Source organism: Talaromyces proteolyticus (genome assembly GCF_021365285.1).
Source record: "Talaromyces proteolyticus strain PMI_201 chromosome Unknown BGW36scaffold_1, whole genome shotgun sequence".
Classification (NCBI taxonomy): domain Eukaryota; kingdom Fungi; phylum Ascomycota; class Eurotiomycetes; order Eurotiales; family Trichocomaceae; genus Talaromyces; species Talaromyces proteolyticus.
The window spans coordinates 1,440,916-1,463,114 of NW_025764277.1; the positions used below are offsets into that span (position 1 = coordinate 1,440,916).

At 47.4% G+C, this 22,199-nt stretch overlaps 5 protein-coding genes across 5 annotated transcripts; 3 read left to right on the forward strand and 2 right to left on the reverse strand.

The window, feature by feature from the left end:
* Window positions 1-127: 127 nt before the first annotated feature.
* Window positions 128-721, forward strand: BGW36DRAFT_8829 (uncharacterized protein). Its single transcript, XM_046222666.1, has one exon. It carries the CDS (start codon window positions 326-328, stop codon window positions 629-631), a length of 306 nt encoding a protein of 101 aa, XP_046077796.1. The 5' UTR covers window positions 128-325; the 3' UTR covers window positions 632-721.
* A 54-nt stretch (window positions 722-775) lies between these two features.
* On the forward strand, window positions 776-1,889 carry BGW36DRAFT_392865 (uncharacterized protein; the record flags this gene model as incomplete). The annotated part of the gene is made up of 5 exons (XM_046217745.1): window positions 776-1,054; window positions 1,119-1,307; window positions 1,370-1,427; window positions 1,461-1,605; window positions 1,808-1,889. 5 exons carry the CDS (start codon window positions 776-778, stop codon window positions 1,887-1,889), a joined length of 753 nt encoding a protein of 250 aa, XP_046077797.1.
* Window positions 1,890-2,104: 215 nt separating this feature from the next.
* BGW36DRAFT_8838 (putative chitin synthase) lies at window positions 2,105-7,740 on the reverse strand. The gene is made up of 3 exons (XM_046222668.1): window positions 7,365-7,740; window positions 3,675-7,307; window positions 2,105-3,619 (listed from the first exon to the last, which is right to left on the reverse strand). Exons 1-3 carry the CDS (start codon window positions 7,646-7,648, stop codon window positions 2,320-2,322), a joined length of 5,217 nt encoding a protein of 1,738 aa, XP_046077798.1. The 5' UTR covers window positions 7,649-7,740; the 3' UTR covers window positions 2,105-2,319.
* A 2,884-nt stretch (window positions 7,741-10,624) lies between these two features.
* Window positions 10,625-16,631, forward strand: BGW36DRAFT_434975 (chitin synthase ChsE; the record flags this gene model as incomplete). Its single annotated transcript, XM_046221406.1, has 3 exons — window positions 10,625-10,737; window positions 10,797-10,985; window positions 11,037-16,631. 3 exons carry the CDS (start codon window positions 10,625-10,627, stop codon window positions 16,306-16,308), a joined length of 5,574 nt encoding a protein of 1,857 aa, XP_046077799.1. The 3' UTR covers window positions 16,309-16,631.
* A 495-nt stretch (window positions 16,632-17,126) lies between these two features.
* Window positions 17,127-20,393, reverse strand: BGW36DRAFT_284921 (KH domain protein; the record flags this gene model as incomplete). The annotated part of the gene is made up of 5 exons (XM_046210275.1): window positions 17,127-17,990; window positions 18,041-18,238; window positions 18,298-19,449; window positions 19,503-19,778; window positions 19,860-20,393. 5 exons carry the CDS (start codon window positions 20,391-20,393, stop codon window positions 17,127-17,129), a joined length of 3,024 nt encoding a protein of 1,007 aa, XP_046077800.1.
* Between the last annotated feature and the right edge of the window lie 1,806 nt (window positions 20,394-22,199).

Here is a 22,199-nt window from a genome sequence, read left to right on the forward strand (position 1 = left end):
ACAATTGTCCGCTGCTGTTTAGGATCGAGATAAGATAAGCCTCCATGTGGGGTAGTCATGTGCCTCTCTATACAGATAGTAATTTAGTTAACTTAGTTAGGGAGCAATTATATAATTACAATACCTGAGTCTATAGAAGCAACTGTTATAGTCCAGCTTGGTGCTGCCAATCGATTACAAGTGGCAGGTGGTTAGCCACTACATATCTGTTCCTAGCAACACCGCACTTCTTATTTGAACGAAGAATGGAAACCACCCATATTCATAGAGCAAAAGCTGCTCAGAATGAATGCGACTGATTCGGATAAACCGCATATAGGGATGCATGCGAAAGGGGAAGCTTGAAATCCATCATGCATTCGGATGCTTATATATACACTACCTGGGCCGGGGAAATGCACCATTTGGACATTATCAAAAGATCGCTGGCCGGAATGGGTCAAGTAATAAGGGCGCATTTATCGTTCATCGAGCCCACGGCTCAACGACCGACATAACTCCGAATGTCAGGCCGGCTGTGACAAAAATGAAAGCGATCATCACGCAAAGATTCGATATCAACAGCGCTGAGGTTGATGCAGAGCCTGATAACCGGCTCCTTGTTTGGGGGGACATCAAACCAACGTATTAAAGTCATGATCGGGTGAAGTCAACGCCGACGCAGGAGTAAGAAACCATTTAAACCTACGTCATGTTTATGGCTCTATAATCCTACTTATACTTGTATCATGGAATCGAACACAACCGTTTTCATCTCTGCAAATAAACTGGAACAATGCCCTGTCGCCCAGCAATCGCTTCCATGTCCGTGGGGCGTGCATGGACCATTATCTGGCTCCAACCATTTTTATTCTATGAAGGGCTTCTTAATCGACACGAGCACGAATTGCGAATCGCAAAACTGAAGCTGTGGTTCAAAGTCATCAAGATCTTCGATACGGATAGTATCCAAATCCCGACACACTTCCTGCAACAAGGCACGTTGGGGGACATTGTTTTGACTGTTATGGACCAGATAGAAGTCACCGACCTAGGGCTTCAGGAAACCTCTCCTGTACGCTTTGCGTAAGAATATTACATGGGCCACTTATGTCGATACGTAGGAATTGATGTAAGAGATCGTACAGCGGGTGAATCGACCCAATTCTGGCTGCTGTTTGGGCACATTCAATATTGCTGGGCGTATATGGGCTAATCGGGCGAGTTCAACGGGGATGATTTCTGACAACGCTGATGGTTATCTCCGGGTATCTCTGGAGCGACTGAGAAATAAAATTGACATCGAGAAGGTTTTTTACGTGCAGGTGGTGGATGCTGAGCGGATGGAGAAACCTTAGTTGAAGGACGTCCATTTTACGTCCAAGATCAGCTGGCAAGGATGTCATGGAGTCGAAATGTGCGACTCTTTGTGTATGAAAATGACCGCGGTGCCTATTTACCGAGCGTGTAGGCGGCTAGAGTGATTCTGAATGATCTCGGTTTCGACGGCTGGGAGTCTATAGAATTGTTTTCGCGAACCTTGTCAGATCCAAGCAAGACCGTGACGAGGGACCATGCTCAGAGGGGGATTGCTGCGTGGAAAAGGCTCAAATCGGAACTGAATCTGTAATCTAACTTGTAAATGAGTATTATAGGTCTATATAACCTTTGAGAAGGCCCAGCCAATGTCATTTCTAAATCCTTTTTCTATGTGTACAGAGAACAGAGATCAGCATTGCTTGTACAAGGGCCATCGAATGTTCAAATGTTGGATGCGATCTGTCTTGAGGGTGCACATTTCAGCTGAGATCAATTAATATATGCCTAGATTTATCACACCTAAAGAGAGCTTGGTCGGTACTTCAGAAATTGATCATAAGATATTAATTGGCAGTATGAAACCTGTCTAGCTAATCCGTTACCCAGCTTATCCTACCCGCTATGTAAACAAATCAATAATCATATGACACCCAGCCCGATGAGAGATGCGCAGATATATCAAGAAAACAAATACAATTAGAAAATAAGTGGTACAGTTCGTCAAACCCATGCTCAAATGCACAAAATAGTCACGGGGCATTAAAAAGGCTATTATTAGGATAGAGCAGTAAATCACTGACAAGCGCCGTATTTTTGCAAAACTTCTTACGAGACCGCTACAGTTAGGGAAAATGTGATAGGTGAACGGAAAATGTAAGGCAAGGTTGTTCCATAGCTCACATGTTGGCGAGCTCCTGGTCAATTTGACGGTCAACAAATGTACGCCGGTCGCCAGCTAACTCGGTTTGAAGACGTTGCTCGACAAGGACCCTCACTAATAATGGGTAAGTATGAATGATATTAGGCAGGAGGAGGGTACACACCTTGTTTCTTTGTGATATTGTCAAGATCGACTTCGCCAAGGACCTGACGGATAGCATCGATGATCGTGGAGTCATCTGGCCCATGCCCTGGAACACCTCGGAAATCCATGGCAGTGCTAACTGGACGAGAGCCGTACCCACCCATAGGGCTACGCTGCCGATGAGGAGCTCCCAGAAGGTTGTCAGAGCTTTGCATCATAGGCATGCTTAGCCGGCTTGTGTTCATTGGATTATCTTGATAATTGCTGAGGCCACCCATTGAGACATGACGCTGACCCTGGGTACCGGGTTGTGGTGCGTCAGTGTATCGAGTAAAACTGGACATACGCGAATTGCGATTGTTACCGCCGAAAGGTGCAGGTGACTGAGGAGGCATGTATGGACCACGACCACTAGGGAAACTAGTCAAGATGGTCGATGTTGGTTTAACGGATGAATAAGTAGAATGCAAATCATCCATTTCCAGGGCGACTTCATCCGCGTAGACACCAGGGTAGTTCTTCTCGTCACCCGCTTCAGCTTGACCACGTCGCCCCGGTAGGTTGTTTGCCAAGGCATAATCATCCCATCGCTGAAGAGGAATGCTCCTTGGATCAAATGGCTCATCTTTCACGGCAACAACCCGTCGATCGCCTTTCTCTCCAATAACAACACGGGTATTACCCCAGGTGAAATCATCTTGCTTCCAGAAGGAATATAGAGGCAAAACGAAACTGTAGATGGGGAAGGCACACAAGTATATAATCATCCAGCCGATATGTTGCCATTGACGTTTGATGAGGAAAATAATCGCTTGTAAACCATAGACACCTGCCAAGATGGCCATCGAAATGAGTGGAAATGGACCTGTGTGACTGGCCATGAGATAGATCATGTACCCCAGATAAACGCAAGTTGCTGGGAGGATGATGGTTCCTAAAAGATCGACCAGGACAACAAACCGCATACTGAAGCAACAGAAACCACATAAGTCTTTCAATGCAGCTAATTCAACCAGGTTGTGAACGGTGGAATTAATCCAGCGTCGTCTCTGGGAGAGAAGCACACCCCAGGTCTCTGGAGCAGCAGTGCTGGCATAAGCATCGGGGATGAACTTATAGGACATGGTTGGAAAGTGTTTTGTCATCAGTGTCGTAAGGAAACGATCCTCTCCAAGGGCAAGCAGATTCTTCTTATGCAAAGTATCAATATCTCCATCGGAATATTCTTTGAGGACCTTATCAGAAATAATCAAAGGACGACCCTTGTCAGCAGTGCGTAGTCGATACATGCAGAAACTGGGGTAAATCTTGTCAGCAAAAAAGTTTCTATTAAGAAAAGACGACAACTCACCATCCGGGCAAACAAGTTACACTTCCAAAAAGAGATTCAAATGCCTTCGCCAAGTGATGGGAAATATAGTACTCATAAACTTGAATCATCGTCCACCAGCTTCGTTCCTCATTTTGCAGGCTAGTTTCACCACAAATACCAGCAATTTTAGCGTCAGTTGCACAGGCAGCAACGAGACGATTCAATGAGTCCTCCCTAACACTGGTATCGGCGTCAACCATAAATACATATTCGTATAGTTCAGGATCAACCCCGATTACATTGTTGATTTGATGGAATATTTCCAGCTCCAACGGAGACATTGGCGCACGATGGTGGACGCGATTGAGGAAATTGAGGATGAGGACCTGAGAATCACGCTTTCCACGGTTTCCTGGTTTGGATTTGGCCTGCTCTGATTCTTTGCCAACTTTGACGATGACAACGTACGGGACAACATTTCCTTCAAACTCATATAACCCAGAATAGACTTTACCATAATTGAGCTGATCACTACCTTCACCAACTGACTTGAAAGGTAGTGCTGGAGGATCGATCTTGGGGTCAACACCGAGAATATCAAGTACAATTTTGGGTGTTGGCCTATCATTGCCGCCACCAACAATCATTCCATCACAGATCACACATATAAGCTTGCGTTTGTTGTCGTATTGTAGAGCTGTGAGGGAGTCAAGGCCTTTCCGAAGTTGATCCTCACCTTCAGTATACGCTGGAACTTGGCAAATAACGAACTTGTCTTGGGGGGCTGGACGACGTTTGGTGCCAAGTTGAAGGGCCGCCAAGAATTTGACCAAAATAACAGCACCGATGAGAATTGTAAATGAAAGCAAGATCCAGTTGTTAACTGTACATTTTGGAGTATCTCTGAAATCGACTTCGCCAACATAGAACGCGTGTTTCATACAAGTGAGTGCGTTGGTGAAATTTGCCGAGTCTTGCCACTTGCTACTGATATCCGACCCTGCATTTTGCTTGACCAAGGTTGTGACTGCACTGGGGAGAAAATTGTACGAGTCTCGGCCGTCCTCCAACCCTAAGCTGTAGAAATAATTTGTCAAATCATAAACCCCATTATTGATGATCACCCAGTACCGCTGATCCGAATTTGCTTGATCAGAAATATTGCCTCTGGTGTAGACTAGGTTTCCCTTATAATATTGCTGAAGAAAAGGTAAGAATTGTTGATCGTACCACGAAAACTTGTACAGTGCAGATTTTTGGACTGGTTGCTTGAAATTGCCACTCCAATGGATAGCTTCTGATTGTTCAGTGGCGGCTGTGTTGTTGTTCGACAATACAACGGAGGTATCAGTCACAAACATCCCACAAGCTTCGGTTAGAGGAACAGGGAAATATGGATCCAGAATTTGGCCGGCAGCCCACTGCATGTTTGCAGAACTTGTTTGGATTGCTGTGTCACTATGTTGCAGTCTCCAGAACTTGCTGATGTCGTATACTTTGCCGGCCACGCTAACATAGAAGTCATTGTCGCCTGTATGATAGCTAAGCTCTTGTGGATTCCATACTTTGTCTTTGTTGGGGCACAGCAAGTTACCGAATTCGATGATGTAGAAGACAACAATACCGTTGAATAATAGGATAAGTAGCACGAGTACAAGCTTTTCACGCCAAGCCATTCGGACATCTGGGCGCTTCATCCGACCAATATAACGAAGCATGAAGGATGGGATCCAGAAGGTGACTGCCCATACGAACCCAGCCCATAACCGCCGACCAAATGTAATTGGCTTCTTTTCAATGTGATTGGGATTACCATACTCAGGGTCATTCCCAGCAAGACGATTCAACTCAGCTTCGTAATAAGCGTCATCAGCTTTGTGATCATCGCCTTTTGGACCCAACCCATAGTCGCCTGCAGCTCCAAAAGAATGTAATGTTTGGCCCGGCCCTATTGAGCGAGCTAGACCCGGAGACATCGTACTCTGTCTGTTAATGTTTAGTAGATTGTCGCGACTTGCGACAAAACTGCCGGAATCAGCAATAGGCACAGGCGGGAAAAAGCCAGACCCATTCGGATTAGGGGGAGTAGCAGAATAGCCAGTTTCAAAAGGGTTGACTACCATGAAAGGGTTTCCATCAGGTTTCAAATCAAGCATTGTCTCTGCCTCCCACCATGCACCTTCACGCATCCAGATTCTCTCATGTCCGACGATGACATCGCCGTTACTCCAGCCTCGCTCAAGAACCCAGCTCTCGACACCGTCTTTTCCTTCTTTGCAACCGAGACGAGAGTATCGAGTAACAAATTCCTCAACATCAAAATCAGCGGTAAAATCAAGTTGTTTGTGACGGCGATTTGCCCACTCAGGCAAACGCCAGTCTCGTAATTGACGGGATACAGCGCCTGCTGACCACGCGGAGGTCACGGTGGGCAATGCTGCCATACTATCGGGGGTATCGTCAGTGGGGTGTACTGCAAGATGATACCAAACTCTGCTGCTACCCAATGTTGTTGGAAGATCGAAGCGGCCCCGTTTACCAAGTGTGATGCCCTGACTCTCGACAGGAAACAAGAGGTCTCGAAGGAAGGCACCCATTTCAACCTCCACACCGACCTTTTCCAGAACTGTCTGTCTCTTATCAAGAAATAATGAACGTTCTCTGAAAGCTGCACCACCAGTGATGCCAAAATCACCTTCTACCTCAGCAACGGCAGTATTCATCTCGTTAAGAACTGACTGGCCAGGGCTGGCAAATTCTAACCCGTCTTCTTTCATTTCAGCATTGATACCGACGTTGTCGTCAAAAATACCGCGTAGTGCAACCGCTTTGCCGAGAGGCGGGCTGGGAATATCAATAATGGTCAAAGTCACAGTATCAGAATTGTCATCATTGTTCCATTGGGGACCTGAACCATCGCTCGATGTATTCTCCTGGTCGTTTCGAAGTTGATTTGCTATCGCCTCATTGGCTTTCTGGATGACCCAGTCGACTAGTGCCTCATAGACTCCCGAGACGAAAACTTGACGGTCATCTGTTGTGCAGTTATGCAATAGAATTTCAGGGTCGACTCCTAGAAGTTCGGCAGCTTCCTCACAGACTTCTTCAAGATCCTCCTGATCAACGAGAAAGCCCAGAGTGTTTCCTAATTTGAGTAGCCCGGCCAAAACCGAAATCAGACCCCTTTGTGCGGCACCCTTGATCCCAATGGCTTTAAGAGCGGATCGGAAGTCCTCTGCAGCGGCAGCGTCATCAGCAGTCGGAAGAAAAGAAGGGGGGTTGTAAGTCCCTGATTTGCTCAGGATAGCATATGCAGACGGGTCTTTTAAAGCAAGGTAATCCCGCTCCGCATTGCTAGAGGCGGCATTGAGTAGGTAGTAAAATACATCAAAGGCGCGATAGCCAGGCTCAGCGGGAACATCCAAGAGTCCTCTGGTGACATTAATACCTGATGATGACAGTGCAAGCGTCAATCCGGTAATGTTTCCGGTAAGAGTGAAAGTATACGATATGGCAAACGACGAGTATAGAGAGTAAGACGGGTTGAAAGGTGTGACGGCGGAAACAAAAGGCCGAATGGCATTGATCGCGGAGTATAGTACGTCAGGAGTAGACAGAGGCACAGCCGAGAGCAAGGCAGGAAGGAGGCACGGGGTAGATCGGTGCAGTGAACTGTAGATGAGTGTTAGCTTTCAAATGATAAACCAAGGACGCGATCCAAAGGTATACCCTAAAACAATGCAACTATCCTCTGCTCGTCGACGACAGTGTTCCCAAGCACGTCGAGCCAGCTCAGCATCAACAGTCCCTCCCGATGAGCCATCCGGATTGGTATTAACGGCTGTAAGCCATGTGTTCACTACCAGACTCGTACCGGTTTCAAGCTGATAAGGCTGGCCACTCGTATAGGATGTATGCAAGGCATTAAGTAACGACGTCGTAGAAACTTGGGATGAGGACTTGGCACCGCCAGGACCGGAGGTCATCGAAAAGACAGAAAATCGATTTGTCATTTTCAGTGGTATTGTTCTGACAGTTGAATGTAGTTGTTAAAAGACAGACACGGAATTGCTGCTGCCCCTCAGGACATCAGCGAAATAGACACCTTCCTATTAAAATTAGGGAGATCCTTCGTAAGGGTCAGAAGTATTACTCGTCTCACTTACAATATCTCGAGGTAGGAGAGGTGTAAACGCAGGCCTCGAGAAGACCGAGTCGGTCTAGAAAGAGGATTGGCCGGTGATCCAAAAAAGATCACTCCGTACGGGTCGTCTGAAGCGAATGGCAGACAAAAAGTCGTGGCAAGCGAATGTGGCCGGTGGAATGGGGGAAAATGCGACGAGGATAACTAGCACCGGCAAAAGATGATAAAATAGATAGGGTGTGAAGAAAGAAATGACAACACTGCCTCCAGGAATAATCAATCACTGGAGAATAAGAACGAACGACAGAGAGAAAAGGCGTTCTGGGCACTCGCTGGTACAACTGCTGCATGGGCGGAGTTAGCACGGCTGTTGGTGGTTTCGCAGTGTATGGTACGGTAACGTATTACCGGTACGGGTCCGTGCAGGTGTCTCTGCTATTCTTACCCGAGTCTGCGAGGCTAAGACTGCCCACAACGATTGATTATAATTCACTAGGTTATCACATTATTCTATTATTACAGTATTATTTTAATGCTTCCAAGTGCCAACCTCACTTGCAGAGGCTATGTTGTCATCCTTTGCATGTGTACACAGTAGTTAGTGTCTTGGGGGATCGTCCTCGAAAAATTCACCATTACGTACAATCAGCCCAGCGGGGAGAAAATGTGCACCACAGGCACAGGCGCGAGAGGACCAAGAATGTTTAAAAGTCTACTTGGGTCGACAAGAAAAAGGTTTTGTATTCAGAGCAGGGCAGTTCTCAGTGGTTGTCGTAAACACCAGCTCGTTAGAATTAGAGGCCCCTTGTTTGGTATTGTTCAGCACCGACCCACCAGGCATGGCATGCTGCAGCAATGCAGGCTACGCGGCCCCCAGCGCCATCCAATGTAGCGTGTCGCTCTCTACTGTCAGGACAAGGTGGCCACGATGGATGCAAAATCATCACCACACATCGAGGCGTAACTCTACATTGCTCAAAAAGTTTAGACAGCATAAAATTAAATAAAGCATCGCAAGCCCATTAGCCAGCTAGATAGGCGGACTAAGCATCCACATCATGCCCAAAACGACGAGGCTTCTCGATTAGCTTTCCGGCCGGCTCCACTGGCGCCGGCATCTCGACCATGGGATGCGGTATCACATGACTAGTCGGCTATTTTCGTACCTTTTCCTGTACTGAAGATTCAATTACTTAACATATGATTCAGGGACTGACCAAGGCATCTTTTGGCATTTGATAACCTCACATTTTATCGCGATCGCGGGTAGATAGATCTGGTGTCACAAGTAATTGCATCCGTCCATCACCCGACTCCCACTCTCTTGGGAATCGGATCACCACCAAACGGCCCCTGGAGGAGCCACTAATGGACAGATCTCCTCCGCCGTTAGCCTTTTTGACAGGTCTCAGCGTTCTAGAAGCTGCCCTCAGATCGCTTGTTGATACCAAGTAGTAGTAAATCAATAGTAATAAATGCATTCGCATCTCACGACGAAAGGTATAGTTAATTGTTCGCCTCCTGCGTTGAGAATCGGCGACCCTGGGGAGGCGAAAGGGAAAGCCGACTGTGAACTTGTAGTTTTCGATACATGAATTACATACATCGATGCAGGTGTAACACCAACAAATGATTAATCGGCCTGGTATCCAATAACAAATATACCTACAGGAAGAAATAGAATACAGAAACTAAAGAAATTGTTAACTGTTAAGAGTAGCGGCACCAATCGTCAATATTTGCCACAGCAGCCCCTTTTTGTTAGGGGTACGGCCTAAATGTTAAAACGTAGGCTTAAACTGTGTGGTCATCCAACAAAGAAAATCTTGTGGTGGCGCTAAGAATAGCCTGCAGACACCAGATTCTGTCATTCTATGGAGTGCCAGGTGCACAGCCGGCTGTTGCAGTCGCTTTGTCAGACACAATAAATCTTATATCTTATATACTATATTTATTGTGTCGTCCTAGTGAGCAGAGAGAGGGTGTCAACAAGTTTGGGTGTGTCTTAGACTGGGCCAGTCACTATTGGATGGGTCTCACCACGCCGCACACTAGTTTCTGCTAACCGCAGGTCGATCGCTGCGGCTCCTGGCTTGTGTCCCACCTCTGTACTAATGGCCAGCCGCTAGCGGGCTATCTGGCAACTGCCATTGGCTATTGCCCCGGTCAATACAGTACCCAATACAGTAGCTGTCAACAAAACAAGCCCACACTGGCACGCTCGGAAGCAAGCCGCAAGTGGCTCGAAGATGCCCGCAAAGAATGGCCGTCTCACATCCAGAATGTTAATATTAAATTACTTGGTCCTGATGTACGTATCAATACCATTACGGACATCAAACAGCCATGTATCCGTACCATTGTGGGCTCGCTCCAGATCTTTCCGCTAGTCTCTCTCACTTTCTCGACTGACTGAGTCGAGCCCTTCTGCATTCCACTACTACCGCTCAACCAGCATAATCACATTCGTTGCATTCTCTTTCTCTTTCTCTTCTCTTCTCGCTTTTCGCCCTCGATCGCATCGCGCTTGCTCCTTGTCCTCGTGTTTCCAGCGGCTCGTTGTTACCAGGCATCCGCTCGGCCCAACACTCGCTTTATTGAAGGCATACCTCCACTATATTGATCCTTTCGACCTGCATCCCGCCTGACCGAGTGATGTGTTTTTTATCCCTCGCTTGTTAGGATCTCGCTGCGAGCTGCGTAGCTTGCTAACTGTCGACTATTTTCTGAACGAGTTACATCCATAGACAGCCTTTTTTTGGTTGTCCGCCAGAAGAAATCGAGTACTGGCACTTTCACCTTTGCAAAATAACAAGGTCTCCGACCTTTACGTCGACTCACAGACATGGCCTTCAATGCATTGCCGGGAACTGCCCCTTCCCATTCACAGTCGTCACTGCCGTCACTACCATCCCATCTCCAATCCGACACCCACTTGACGGCTCATCTAGCTAGCAGGTACGTGATGATTTGCTCGGTATCCACGAACACGGCTAATCGTTATTTCTCAATCCTAGATTTCACATATCACTGCCTACCGCACGCCTTTCATCGCAAGCCCTAATATGCATAAACACGTACACCTCATCTGCCAAAGGCCCGGATGGCGACAAGGAGGGGAGTGCCATGGGGGAAGCAGAGGACTTGGCGAGACGCGCTTTCACTCGTTTAGGAGCTCGTGGAGAGAACCAGGCAATTGTATTTCTGTGAGTTCTGTTCATCTGATAAGTATTTGCTTTTTTCTAATTCACGTCCAGAGGTGAAACGGGCTCCGGCAAGACGACGGTTCGTTCTCATCTTTTGTCTTCATTTCTGTCGTTCTCTTCGACACCGCTTTCGACAAAGTTGTCGCTCGCTGCCTTTGTCTTTGACTCCCTAACGACCACCAAATCCGTTACTACACCCACAGCATCCAAAGCTGGTTTATTCTTTGAATTACAATACGATTCGTCTTCCAACAATCCAACTTTGATTGGAGGTAAAATCCTCGACCATCGTTTGGAGAGAAGTCGAATCACATCTGTTCCCACTGGCGAACGCAGTATTCATATTCTATACTATCTGCTGGCCGGCACCAGCGCTGCCGAAAAATCCCATCTAGGACTTGACTCCACCAACATCCAATCGGCCCCTGGAGCCAGCCACAAACGATGGCGTTATCTCGGTCACCCAACCCAACTAAAAGTTGGTATCAATGACGCCGAAGGCTTCCAACACTTCAAGACTGCATTGCGCAAGCTCGAGTTTCCCCGAGGTGAAATCGCCGAAATCTGTCAAATCCTAGCAACTATCCTCCACATTGGCCAGCTCGATTTTATTACTAGTCAATCTACAACAACTGGTGCGGAAGAGAGTGGCGGGTATTCTCATGAGGGAGGTGAGACGGTGACTACGGTCAAAAACAAAGACGTCCTGGAATGTATCGCTGCTTTCCTCGGACTCAGTACGGAAGATCTTGAGGTGACCTTCCGCCTCAAGAGTAAGACCATCCACCGTGAACGCGTCACTGTGATGCTGGATCCTCAGGGCGCTCGTCGAAGCGCAGACGAACTTGCACGTACTCTTTACTCCCTTCTAGTCGCCTACGTCATGGAAAATATCAACCAGCGAATTTGTGCTGCCGAAGATAGCGTTGCCAACACCGTGTCCATTATTGACTTCCCTGGCTTTGCTCAGGCTGCTTCCACTGGGTCTGTTCTTGACCAGTTGCTCAATAATGCTGCCGTGGAGTCTTTGTATAGCTATTGCTTACAGAGCTTTTTCTCAAACAAGGCAGATCTCCTGGAAAGTGAAGAAGTCAGTGTTCCAGCAACAAGCTATTTTGACAATTCAGAAGCCGTCCGTGGCTTACTGAAGCCTGGTAACGGGCTTCTGAGTATTCTCGATGACCAGACAAGACGAGGACGGACTGATCTCCAAATGCTTGAGAGTATGAGAAAGCGATTCGAGAACAAGAACACAGCAATTGTGGTTGGAGAAAGCATGACTAAAATGGCCGGGAGCAACTTTTCCGCCCCTAACGCGAGTGCCACTTTTGCAGTAAAACATTTTGCTGGCGAAGTTGACTATCCTATCAATGGGTTAGTCGAAGAAAATGGCGAGACCATTTCTGGTGATTTTATCAACGTCATCAATTCCACGCGCAGTGACTTCGTTCGTGATCTGTTTGGACAAAAAGCCCTCAATAAGGTGACTCATCCTAAAGAGAAAACGGCTATTGTCCAGGCTCAAGTCAGTTCCAAACCGATGCGGATGCCCAGTATGGCCCGTCGCAAAATCAACACAAACTCCAGGTTGACTTCGTTTGGAACTCGGTCTAATAATGACGACGATAGCGACAGCTATAATGGAAGCGCCAAGACTGGTGTTACAGGGCGAAAGAAGGTGAATGGCACAGCTGCCGACCAAGGTGCCGCAGGCCAATTCCTCTCTTCTCTTGAGATTATCAAGCAGTGTCTCACAGCGCCAAATATCAATCCTTATTTTGTCTTCTGCCTCAAGCCGAATGATAGAAGAATTGCCAACCAATTCGATAGCAAGTGTGTGCGCATGCAGGTCCAGACTTTTGGTATAGCTGAAATCAGCCAAAGGTTGCGAAATGCAGACTTCACTATATTCCTTCCTTTTGCAGAGTTCCTCGGTCTAGCTGAAGCCGAAACTATTGTTGTTGGCAGTGACAGGGAGAAGGCTGAGCTTGTTCTGGATGAACGTAAATGGCCTGGAAATGAAGCGCGCGTCGGTAGTACTGGTGTCTTCCTCAGTGAAAGATGCTGGGCGGACATTTCCAAGTTGGGCGAACGCGTACTTCCCTCATATCGCGCTAATCCCCTCGAAGACGGAGAAGGAATGCTCAATGTGGACAGCGTTTATTCTGATGCTAAAGTTCGTCTACTGAATTCCGGGGAGAATACTCCAAGCGGCGCTTTCATCTACGGCGATGAGACGAAGCACGGCAGCTATTTCGGCAGCCGCGATATTGATGGGCGCTCTGACGCTGGCGCCTCGGCTTTCAATTCTGGGGACATGTTCAAGAATCTAGAAACTAGAGAACAGATGGCAGAGAAGAGCAAAGAACGCAAAATGGAGGAGGTCGACGTTGTGGCTGACTCTGGTAGCCGCAAACGTTGGCTCTTCATTGTGTACTTACTTACGTTCTGGATTCCTGATTTCCTCATCAGATTTGTCGGGAGAATGAAGCGAAAAGACGTTAGGATGGCTTGGCGTGAAAAGCTTACTATCAACTTGCTTATCTGGCTGGCTTGTGGAATTGCTGTGTTTTTCGTTGTGGCCTTTCCGTCATTAATCTGTCCCACACAACACGTCTATTCAGCATCAGAGCTGTCAGCAAATGATGGGAAAGATGGTCATTCATCATACGTTGCCGTTCGAGGCGTGGTTTTCGACCTGGGTGCTTTTGTGCCAGCTCATTATCCCAAAAACCTTATCCCTTCCTCTTCATTCAAACAGTACGCGGGTGTCGATGCGACAGCGCTTTTTCCCGTCCAAGTGTCGGCACTCTGTCAAGGTGTTAATGGTTCTGTGGATCCTACCGTGCTGCTTGATTTCACACCGGTCAACGTTACGGGATCCGCCACTACCATTAGTGCTACAGATAGCAATGCTGTATATCACGACTTTCGTTACTTTACAAATGACTACCGTCCGGACTGGTTTGCAGAGCAGATGCTGATGCTAAGGGGCACATACAAGAAAGGCTACATTGGTTACAGCGCGCAATATATGAGCACATTGGCTAACGACCATGGAAAATCCATAGGGAGCATCAATGGCAATGTCTATGATTTCAGCAATTACGTGGCCGGAGGCCGGAATACTCTGGCTCCTGCTGGTCAACCGGCACCAGCTGATGTCAACACAGACTTCATGTCACAGTATGTGGTTAACCTTTTTTCTCAGAGATCCGGTGAGGATGTTACGAAATACTGGAATGATCTTCCCTTGGCACCTGACCTGCGTGAACGTATGCAACTATGCATGGACAACCTCTTCTTTGTTGGCAAAGTCGATACTCGAAACTCAGTACAATGTCAATTTGCTCAGTACTTTGTTCTTGCCATTTCTGCATTCTTGGCGCTAGTCATCTTGTTCAGATTTCTTGCTGCACTCCAATTCGGTAAAAAGAACATGCCTGAAAACTTGGATAAATTTATTATTTGTCAGGTTCCGGTCTACACGGAAGACGAAGACTCTCTCCGCCGTGCTATTGATTCTATGGCTCGTATGAAATATGATGACAAGCGAAAATTGCTAGTTGTCATTTGTGACGGCATGATTATCGGCCAAGGCAATGATCGACCAACACCAAGAATTGCCCTGGATATTTTGGGTGTCCCTGACACTGTTGACCCAGAACCTTTGAGTTTCGAAAGCTTAGGTGAAGGTATGCGACAACACAATATGGGGAAAGTTTACTCCGGTCTATATGAGGTTCAGGGTCACATCGTACCCTTCATGGTTGTTGTCAAGGTCGGAAAGCCATCTGAAGTATCACGTCCTGGCAATCGCGGTAAGCGAGATTCGCAGATGATTCTCATGCGCTTCCTTAACCGTATTCACTATAACCTTCCAATGAGTCCTATGGAATTGGAGATGTACCACCAAATCCGCAACATCATTGGTGTCAATCCCACATTTTATGAGTTTATTTTACAGGTCGATGCCGATACCGTTGTCTCTCCAGATTCTGCAACACGAATGGTGGCATCGTTTCTCGCTGATACCCGTATAATTGGTCTTTGTGGAGAAACATCTCTGAGTAACGCAAAGCAATCTATGGTCACCATGATTCAAGTCTACGAATACTACATCTCTCACAACTTGATTAAGGCATTCGAAAGCTTGTTTGGTTCCATTACCTGTTTACCTGGTTGCTTCACTATGTACCGCATCAGGTCAGCGGATACCGGTAAACCGCTATTTGTGAGCAAAGAAGTTGTCGAATCATACGCAGATATACGTGTCGATACTCTCCACATGAAGAACCTCTTGCATTTGGGTGAAGATCGTTACCTTACAACCCTTCTCTTGAAACATCACCCGAGATACAAAACCAAATACCTATTCCGGGCACATGCATGGACAATTGCCCCCGATAGTTGGACAGTTTTCTTGTCTCAGCGTCGCCGATGGATCAATTCAACCGTACACAATCTTATTGAACTCATTCCGTTGCAACAACTTTGCGGTTTCTGCTGCTTCAGTATGCGATTTGTTGTGCTCATTGATCTTATGAGTACAGTAATTCAGCCGGTTACAGTAGTTTATATCGTTTATCTCATTGTATGGTTAGCCATAGACACATCGTCAATCCCCTTCACTGCACTCATTCTCCTTGTTGCAATTTACGGGTTGCAAGCTATCATCTTCATTCTCCGTCGAAAGTGGGAAATGGTAGGCTGGATGATTATCTACATTCTCGCAACCCCCGTCTTCTCTTTGGGTTTGCCTCTATATGCTTTCTGGCATATGGATGACTTCACTTGGGGAAACACTCGTGTTGTAACTGGTGAAAAGGGCAACAAGGTTGTCATTTCTGATGAGGGCAAATTTGACCCTGCTTCGATCCCTAAAAAGAAGTGGGAGGAATATCAGGTCGAATTGTGGGAAGCTCAATCTCAGCGGGACGATACTCGCTCGGAAGTATCCGGTTATTCCTATGGCACCAAATCCTATCATCCGGCAGCTACAGAATATGGATTCCCTGCGTCTCGTCCGGCGTCGCAACTTGACTTGACGTCTCGCTTTGGTTCTCGCATGTCTCTAGCCCCATCAGAAATGCTAGGCGCGGCCAACTATGAGATGGCTGATCTTTCTGGGTTGCCTAGTGATGACGCCATTCTCGCCGAAATTCGAGAGATCCTGCGTACTGCTGATTTTATGACCATCACGAAAAAGGCGGTTAAAGTGGAACTGGAGAAACGGTTCGGTGTAAATCTAGATATTAAGCGCACGTACATCAACTCTGGTAAGTCTATTGACACTTTTTTCACATTTCTATCAACATACTAATTTATGTCTACTATAGCAACTGAAGCGGTTCTCTCTGGCCAGCTGTAATTCATGTCATTATTATACTAATACAAAGGTTCTGATTCATAATTTGTCGTCGATGGGCAATGGATTCTTACATAGCGGGGGTTCGTTCATATATTCATTATGTGTGCATCTTGTTTCTGTTTTCTTGTCCTTTTTCACATGGATGACATATGGCGTGTACTTCAATTTAAAGCTTGTATGATTAAACTACTTCGGTTAACTATTATCTTCTATTTATTAATCATCGCCTGTCGTATTGACAATGCGGCTACGTCTTGACTTCACCACACCTACAACATTTACGTAGGGTATATTTTAGTCTATAGAAGGATTCTAGATTTATCAGTTTTCTCATTTAATAAGTAGAATAAAAAGAATGGTCTTGTAAGATTTTCATGTCGTTAAACGTGATGAAACCCTAGAAATTCAGACACTAGAAAGTAGGGGAGTCGTTCATTTTTTTGCTCGTTTCTTTTGAATGAACCTACCCAACGCTCAAATCAATCATTGCTGCTTCCTTTTTTTTAAACATTGAATTTCCTTTTCGCATTGGCATGTACACCAATCAATCTATCCCATTTCCATTTCCTCCCATGCCTAGCCAGATCCTTTCGCTCCAGTGGTATCTTAAGAAAACGAAACAATAAAAAATAGAAACAAAGCTGTAAAAATAAAGTGTGGATTCTTTAAAAAACAGATAAAACAATCAGGACTTTCAATCATAAGCATAGCGGGGTATATTGCTGCAAATTGGTATCTCGATATGGATAAATTTTGGTTTATCAGTTGCTTCAACGAGGTGGCCCAATTGGGGCCGGGTATCCAGAAGTAGAATTGGAAGTACTAGGACGACCAGAATCAAAAGAAGCGCGAAGGTCATGTTTCGGGGTGATATCACCCGGCGCAGTGCCAAATGGAAATTTCGTGTCAAAGCGAGCTGGCCAGCCATTGCTGCTGCTACTATTGTGACTGTGGGAGCTACCCACAAGATGAAGATCTTCCTCGGGGAGGTTAACGCCAGAGTCGTTCCATGGATTGCGATAACCGCTGTCGCGGGATTCCATGGAAATCAAGGACGCCTTGGATGCGTTGCTGGATGCATGTTTGAAAAACGAGGCTGGTGAGGCAGAGTGGTTCTTACGACCGATGAATGAGGAGAAGGACGAAATGCTGCCAGGCTTACGAAGCCTTTCGAAGATGGATCCACGTTCAGAAACATCGTCTCCAAAGCTGGGACGCGTTGGGGAGTCGGTGACTAGAGGTGCTGGGGCATGCTGTAGCAACTTGGAGTCGAAGAAGGGAAGAGACTCTTCAAACGAGTCCGACTTGGGCCGCGGGATTGCTCCCTTGACAGTCGTGGCATCAAGTCCATGAGCGACAAGACGAGAAATCAAAAAGTCGATCGCATCCTTCAGACCTCCAGCATTGTTCCGTGTGTAACCAAGTACGACTCGCTCCTCCGGAATCGGTGAAGATGATCCTGCAGACTCATCTCCAGCCTTGGGAAGGTCAGCTGCCGTATCGACGGTAGCATCGACTTCGTACTGATCCTTGAGCTTGCCGCGAACATCATCAGCAAATTCAGTAGACTTGAAGAAGTCTCTCAATTCTGCCGAGCTTTGGAATGATAATTCGTGGATTTCAGGAACCATACCCTGTTGAGAATGAGTTCGTGTGCAGACAAGATATATTGGGGTAATCTTACCAAGAAGGCGTCAACAGCCTGAGGTACCTGATACTCGGGTCCAGAAATTGTCACGATGTCACTCGCGAGCTCAGTACTTGGGAACTCAATTTTGCAGTTCCATTTCTTCTCAAGCTCTTCAATCTCACGAATGCGGGCTAGAAGTTCGCGGTGATAGAGACGGTTGATGAGAACAGTTTCAGAAACATATTCCGCGTCCTGTTAGCCGGTTGTTGATTAGTACAGATCTCAAATACACTAGGTAGAATTAAACGTACCACTTTTTCTACCATGTCCATAATCTCTTGCTTCACCAGATCCAAGCTCTGTGCATTTCGAGCTGGGGTACGGCAGATAACATTGTCCACCTTGACATCATCATCTTCTTTGCCAATACCACCTCGATCCATTGCGTTTGAGAACTTGACAAACACCGAGTATTTCTTCATTATACGTTGGATGTGCTGACCACCAATACCGATGATACGCTTATGATATTGGTCAGGGACATGGAAGGAGATAGATGCCGGCATCTCCTGCTCCACCAAGTCCAACCCGTTCTTGGTAGCATCGTACTGGGTACCGCAGACATCAATATAAAAATTATACTCATTGAATCCATCAAAAATGATCTGAACATTACTCTGACCCATGATCTTGTTGATCTTGCCGTTCTTTTTACCGCTAACAAACTCCTTGTGCTCGTTTGCGAGTTCAATTTTGACACGGATCTGGTAGGGGCTGCGCTTGACAAATGTTATCTGGTAGATAACATTCATTGCGGCCTTGACCGCATCATCTGACCCATTGATGGAGAATGTCATATTCTCGAAACTCACATCGGCGTCCGAATTCGTACAAATATCGGAAAGCATAGGACGAATTTCAGCAGGAGTCGGTGGCCGCATGCCTCCTTGGGAAGGATCAGAAATGATGATCCACCATGAGGCACTATAAAATTGACCAGCCAGAGCCATTATCTCCCGCACAGTTCGTTCGACATGCAAAGCTTCGGTGCCCTGGACTCGGACCAGACCGCGCTGGCTACCGAGCTGTGGAAAGAGAACATACGAGCCATTGGCTTCCATCACCTTCCGAACCTTGTCAAGACGATCTAGCAAGATGTTGTCTATCTTGCTAGCAGAGAGGACAACGTCCTTCACATAGATCTTGACTCCCATCACTAGTTCACGGAGTTTCTGCTTAGCCCTGGCAATGCTCTCCATGTTCTCTCCGGTAATGTACACTTCATCTTCACTTCTACGGTGGGCACCAGGGGGAGTGTAACCAAAGATGCGGGGAAACGGCGGCGGGAAATAGATGGCAGTGTTGGTTGCAGCTTCGATCAGTTTGATATTCTTGCGAGTACGTCCACAGACCAAAGTATGCATGGTCAATTCGAGTTTCATGGCATCCACATGTCGTTTTAGCTAATAGTTGTCAGCTTGTTTCTATCAGCACACCGCATAGCTGGCGGTCTTACAATCTGATCAATCATGATGAGCATTCTCGTCTTGGCGTGTTCTGCACTCTCCATGTCACCATAAATAGCGACTCGAAAACGATTCTCCAAGCTGTTTTCCGTCCCGTAGGAGGAAACCACGGCACTGTCGGCATCGACCATCTTAGGACTAAGCAGGAAAATATCGGCGCCAGTGTACTGTGCGAGGGTATCGAGATGTTCCAAAACATTAGAACGGATGCCTTTTGTCGACGTATCCATTATTAGGTGCATATCCACATCCACATTCGCACACCGCTGAAGGTAAATTCACGAGTTAGTAATTTGTCCGCAACAGACCAACTGCAGAAGTAAAATATTATCAAATGCGAGACTAACCAGAGAGATTGGCGTCTCATTCAGAATTTTGGCTCTCATTTTCCGCACCGTTTCTCCATCGCCGGACAGGCAGACATTGGTAACCAGGCTTTGCTGTCGTCGTTGCACAGAGGGTAGCGTCTTCGGTTCGGAGGAATTGACTATTGCTTCCAGCCGTCCAGCACTGGTCTCAGTAACAGACCGACATAGCTTTCTCAACGCTTCCACATGGTCGACGTGGACAGGCAAATTGTGGATGGGGGTGCCCTCCGGAGTGCCTTCGGGGAAGGTCCAACGCTGCAAGGCACTGGGACTGGCGTGCAGTACCTCCTCGACATCCGGACCGGCGAGATGGGACGAGAAAGGCACATTGAAGGAAAGATTGACGGTGGGATCCACGGTTGACGGCGGTGTCAGGGCCGGAGCGACATGCGGACGACGAAGGGGTTGTGAGGCAGCATGCATATCGGCATGAGGCCGTGACATTCCGAAGGCGGGCGTCATACGTTCCCAGCCATGACGAGCTTGACCGGTAAAATTGGAGATCTTGTGCATCCTGTTCGAAGGAGAGACAGGCCAGTTCTTCCGATCCCCAAGACTCTTCAGCAGCGTCGGAGGGGGGGAGGGGGGAAGGATACAGAAGAAAAAGTTGCGAGGCGGAAGGGCACGCACGGGAGGCACACCAGGAACAGAGCAGGGCGACAGTTGGAGGGAAAGAGAGGGCTAGAATGCGACAAGAAAGAGCACGATAGAAGGATGGTAGAAAGGATAAAGAAAAGACGAGGACAACGAAAAGGATAGGATAGAAGGGAAAGAAGGGTATCTCGAGGAGGAATTGCGGGTTGAGGAGTGGGATGGGAGAGACGGGAATGGTGGAGAGAGCGAAGAAGGAAGGCAGGCTGAGAAGGCTGCGAAGATCGAGGAAGCGGAGAGACAGGCCTGCGCTGAAGCCTGAGGCAGGATGACAGCGACGGGCTTTCGGGCAGAGCACGGCTTGACGAAAGAGGCTAGGGCTCTCATTAGCCCTTGGCCTACACAGTGCTTGCTTCTAAGAGCCTAGAGCTGCCTAGCGCGGGTCGACGGCCACAGGGCTGTTTTTACTACTAACCCGGCAATTGCAGGGTGCAGTGTGCGGTGTCTATTCCTGTACCGTCAATCGAATATTATGTATGGATGATTACTTACGTGGCAGCGGAACCTGCTCCAGGCTGATCCGGTTCAGCGGCTTGGTCTGCACGCATCTGGATCCTCGATGTGTGTTGGTTGGCGGCATCGGCATGTTCATTGGCATTATGTAGTAGGATTATTATTCATGTTTTCATGATTGCTATTGTTACTGCTATTGCTCTTGCTCTTGCTATTGCTATTGTTCTGATTAAACATGTGGGCACGGTGAGTGAGTAGATTTAATATTCGCTTCCAGCCTACAGAAACGAATAATCAGCACTAGCGCGCACGCTCGCTATCGTTCCTGATACGGAGATCTGGCATTTCAAAAGAATAATGCAACTCAATTGTGTCTTGAAAGGAGTACGTATTCAGTTGCAGCCGCCGACAGAGACAAAGCCTCTCGAGTCTGCTTGTCCACAGTGGTCGGGGATGATGCCAATCCCATTATGACAGGCTGGTTGTGTGTGCGGCACGTCACTGCCAGTGCCATTTCCAGTGCCAGTCCAAGCCAAGCTGACGAGTCTGCGCCTCCTGGCTGGAATCCTCGACTCCGCAGGGTGGATCGAGGCTGTGCGGTGATTAGTTCCTTCAGCTTCCCCGTCGATAGCACTAGCGACTCCCCGTTGAGCTCATCGACTCGTCGAGGACGGAGCGGCCCTCCTTTGTTTTGCTTTGTTGTTTCCCTTTTTCTCTTGTCGGTTCGTCCCTTCTTCACGGAAAACAAGAACTTGCTTCTATAACAAAGACGGTCGGAGACGAGGAATGCGGGGGGGGCGCACCAGGCGTCTACATATGGAGCCAGCGTCGGGAATGGGCGAGAGCAATGGGGAATGGTAGCAGATTAGTTACCCTTTCGGCAGCTCAAACCCACAAGAGGAAAGCGAGAACATAACAGACAGCGTTTGTCATTGGTGTCGTTGCTGGCAGAAGCAAGCTTGGCACGAGCCTCGTCTCTTACTGCGGCGCTCACGTGATCTGCCTGGGACATGAATGATGAATCATCAGATATGTGGGCCCCGCTGTCACTCGGTTCCCAGCGTCCCCATTGGCCACGCGGCAATGCGCTGCTCCATTCGTCCTTCCCGGGCGGATCCGAGCTTCCAAGCTGACTTCATACTTGCTCGATTACCTCTCGTACGGAGCACAGAAAAAGAAAAGAGGTTAAAGCAAGGAAAAGGTTGAGAGCCCGCT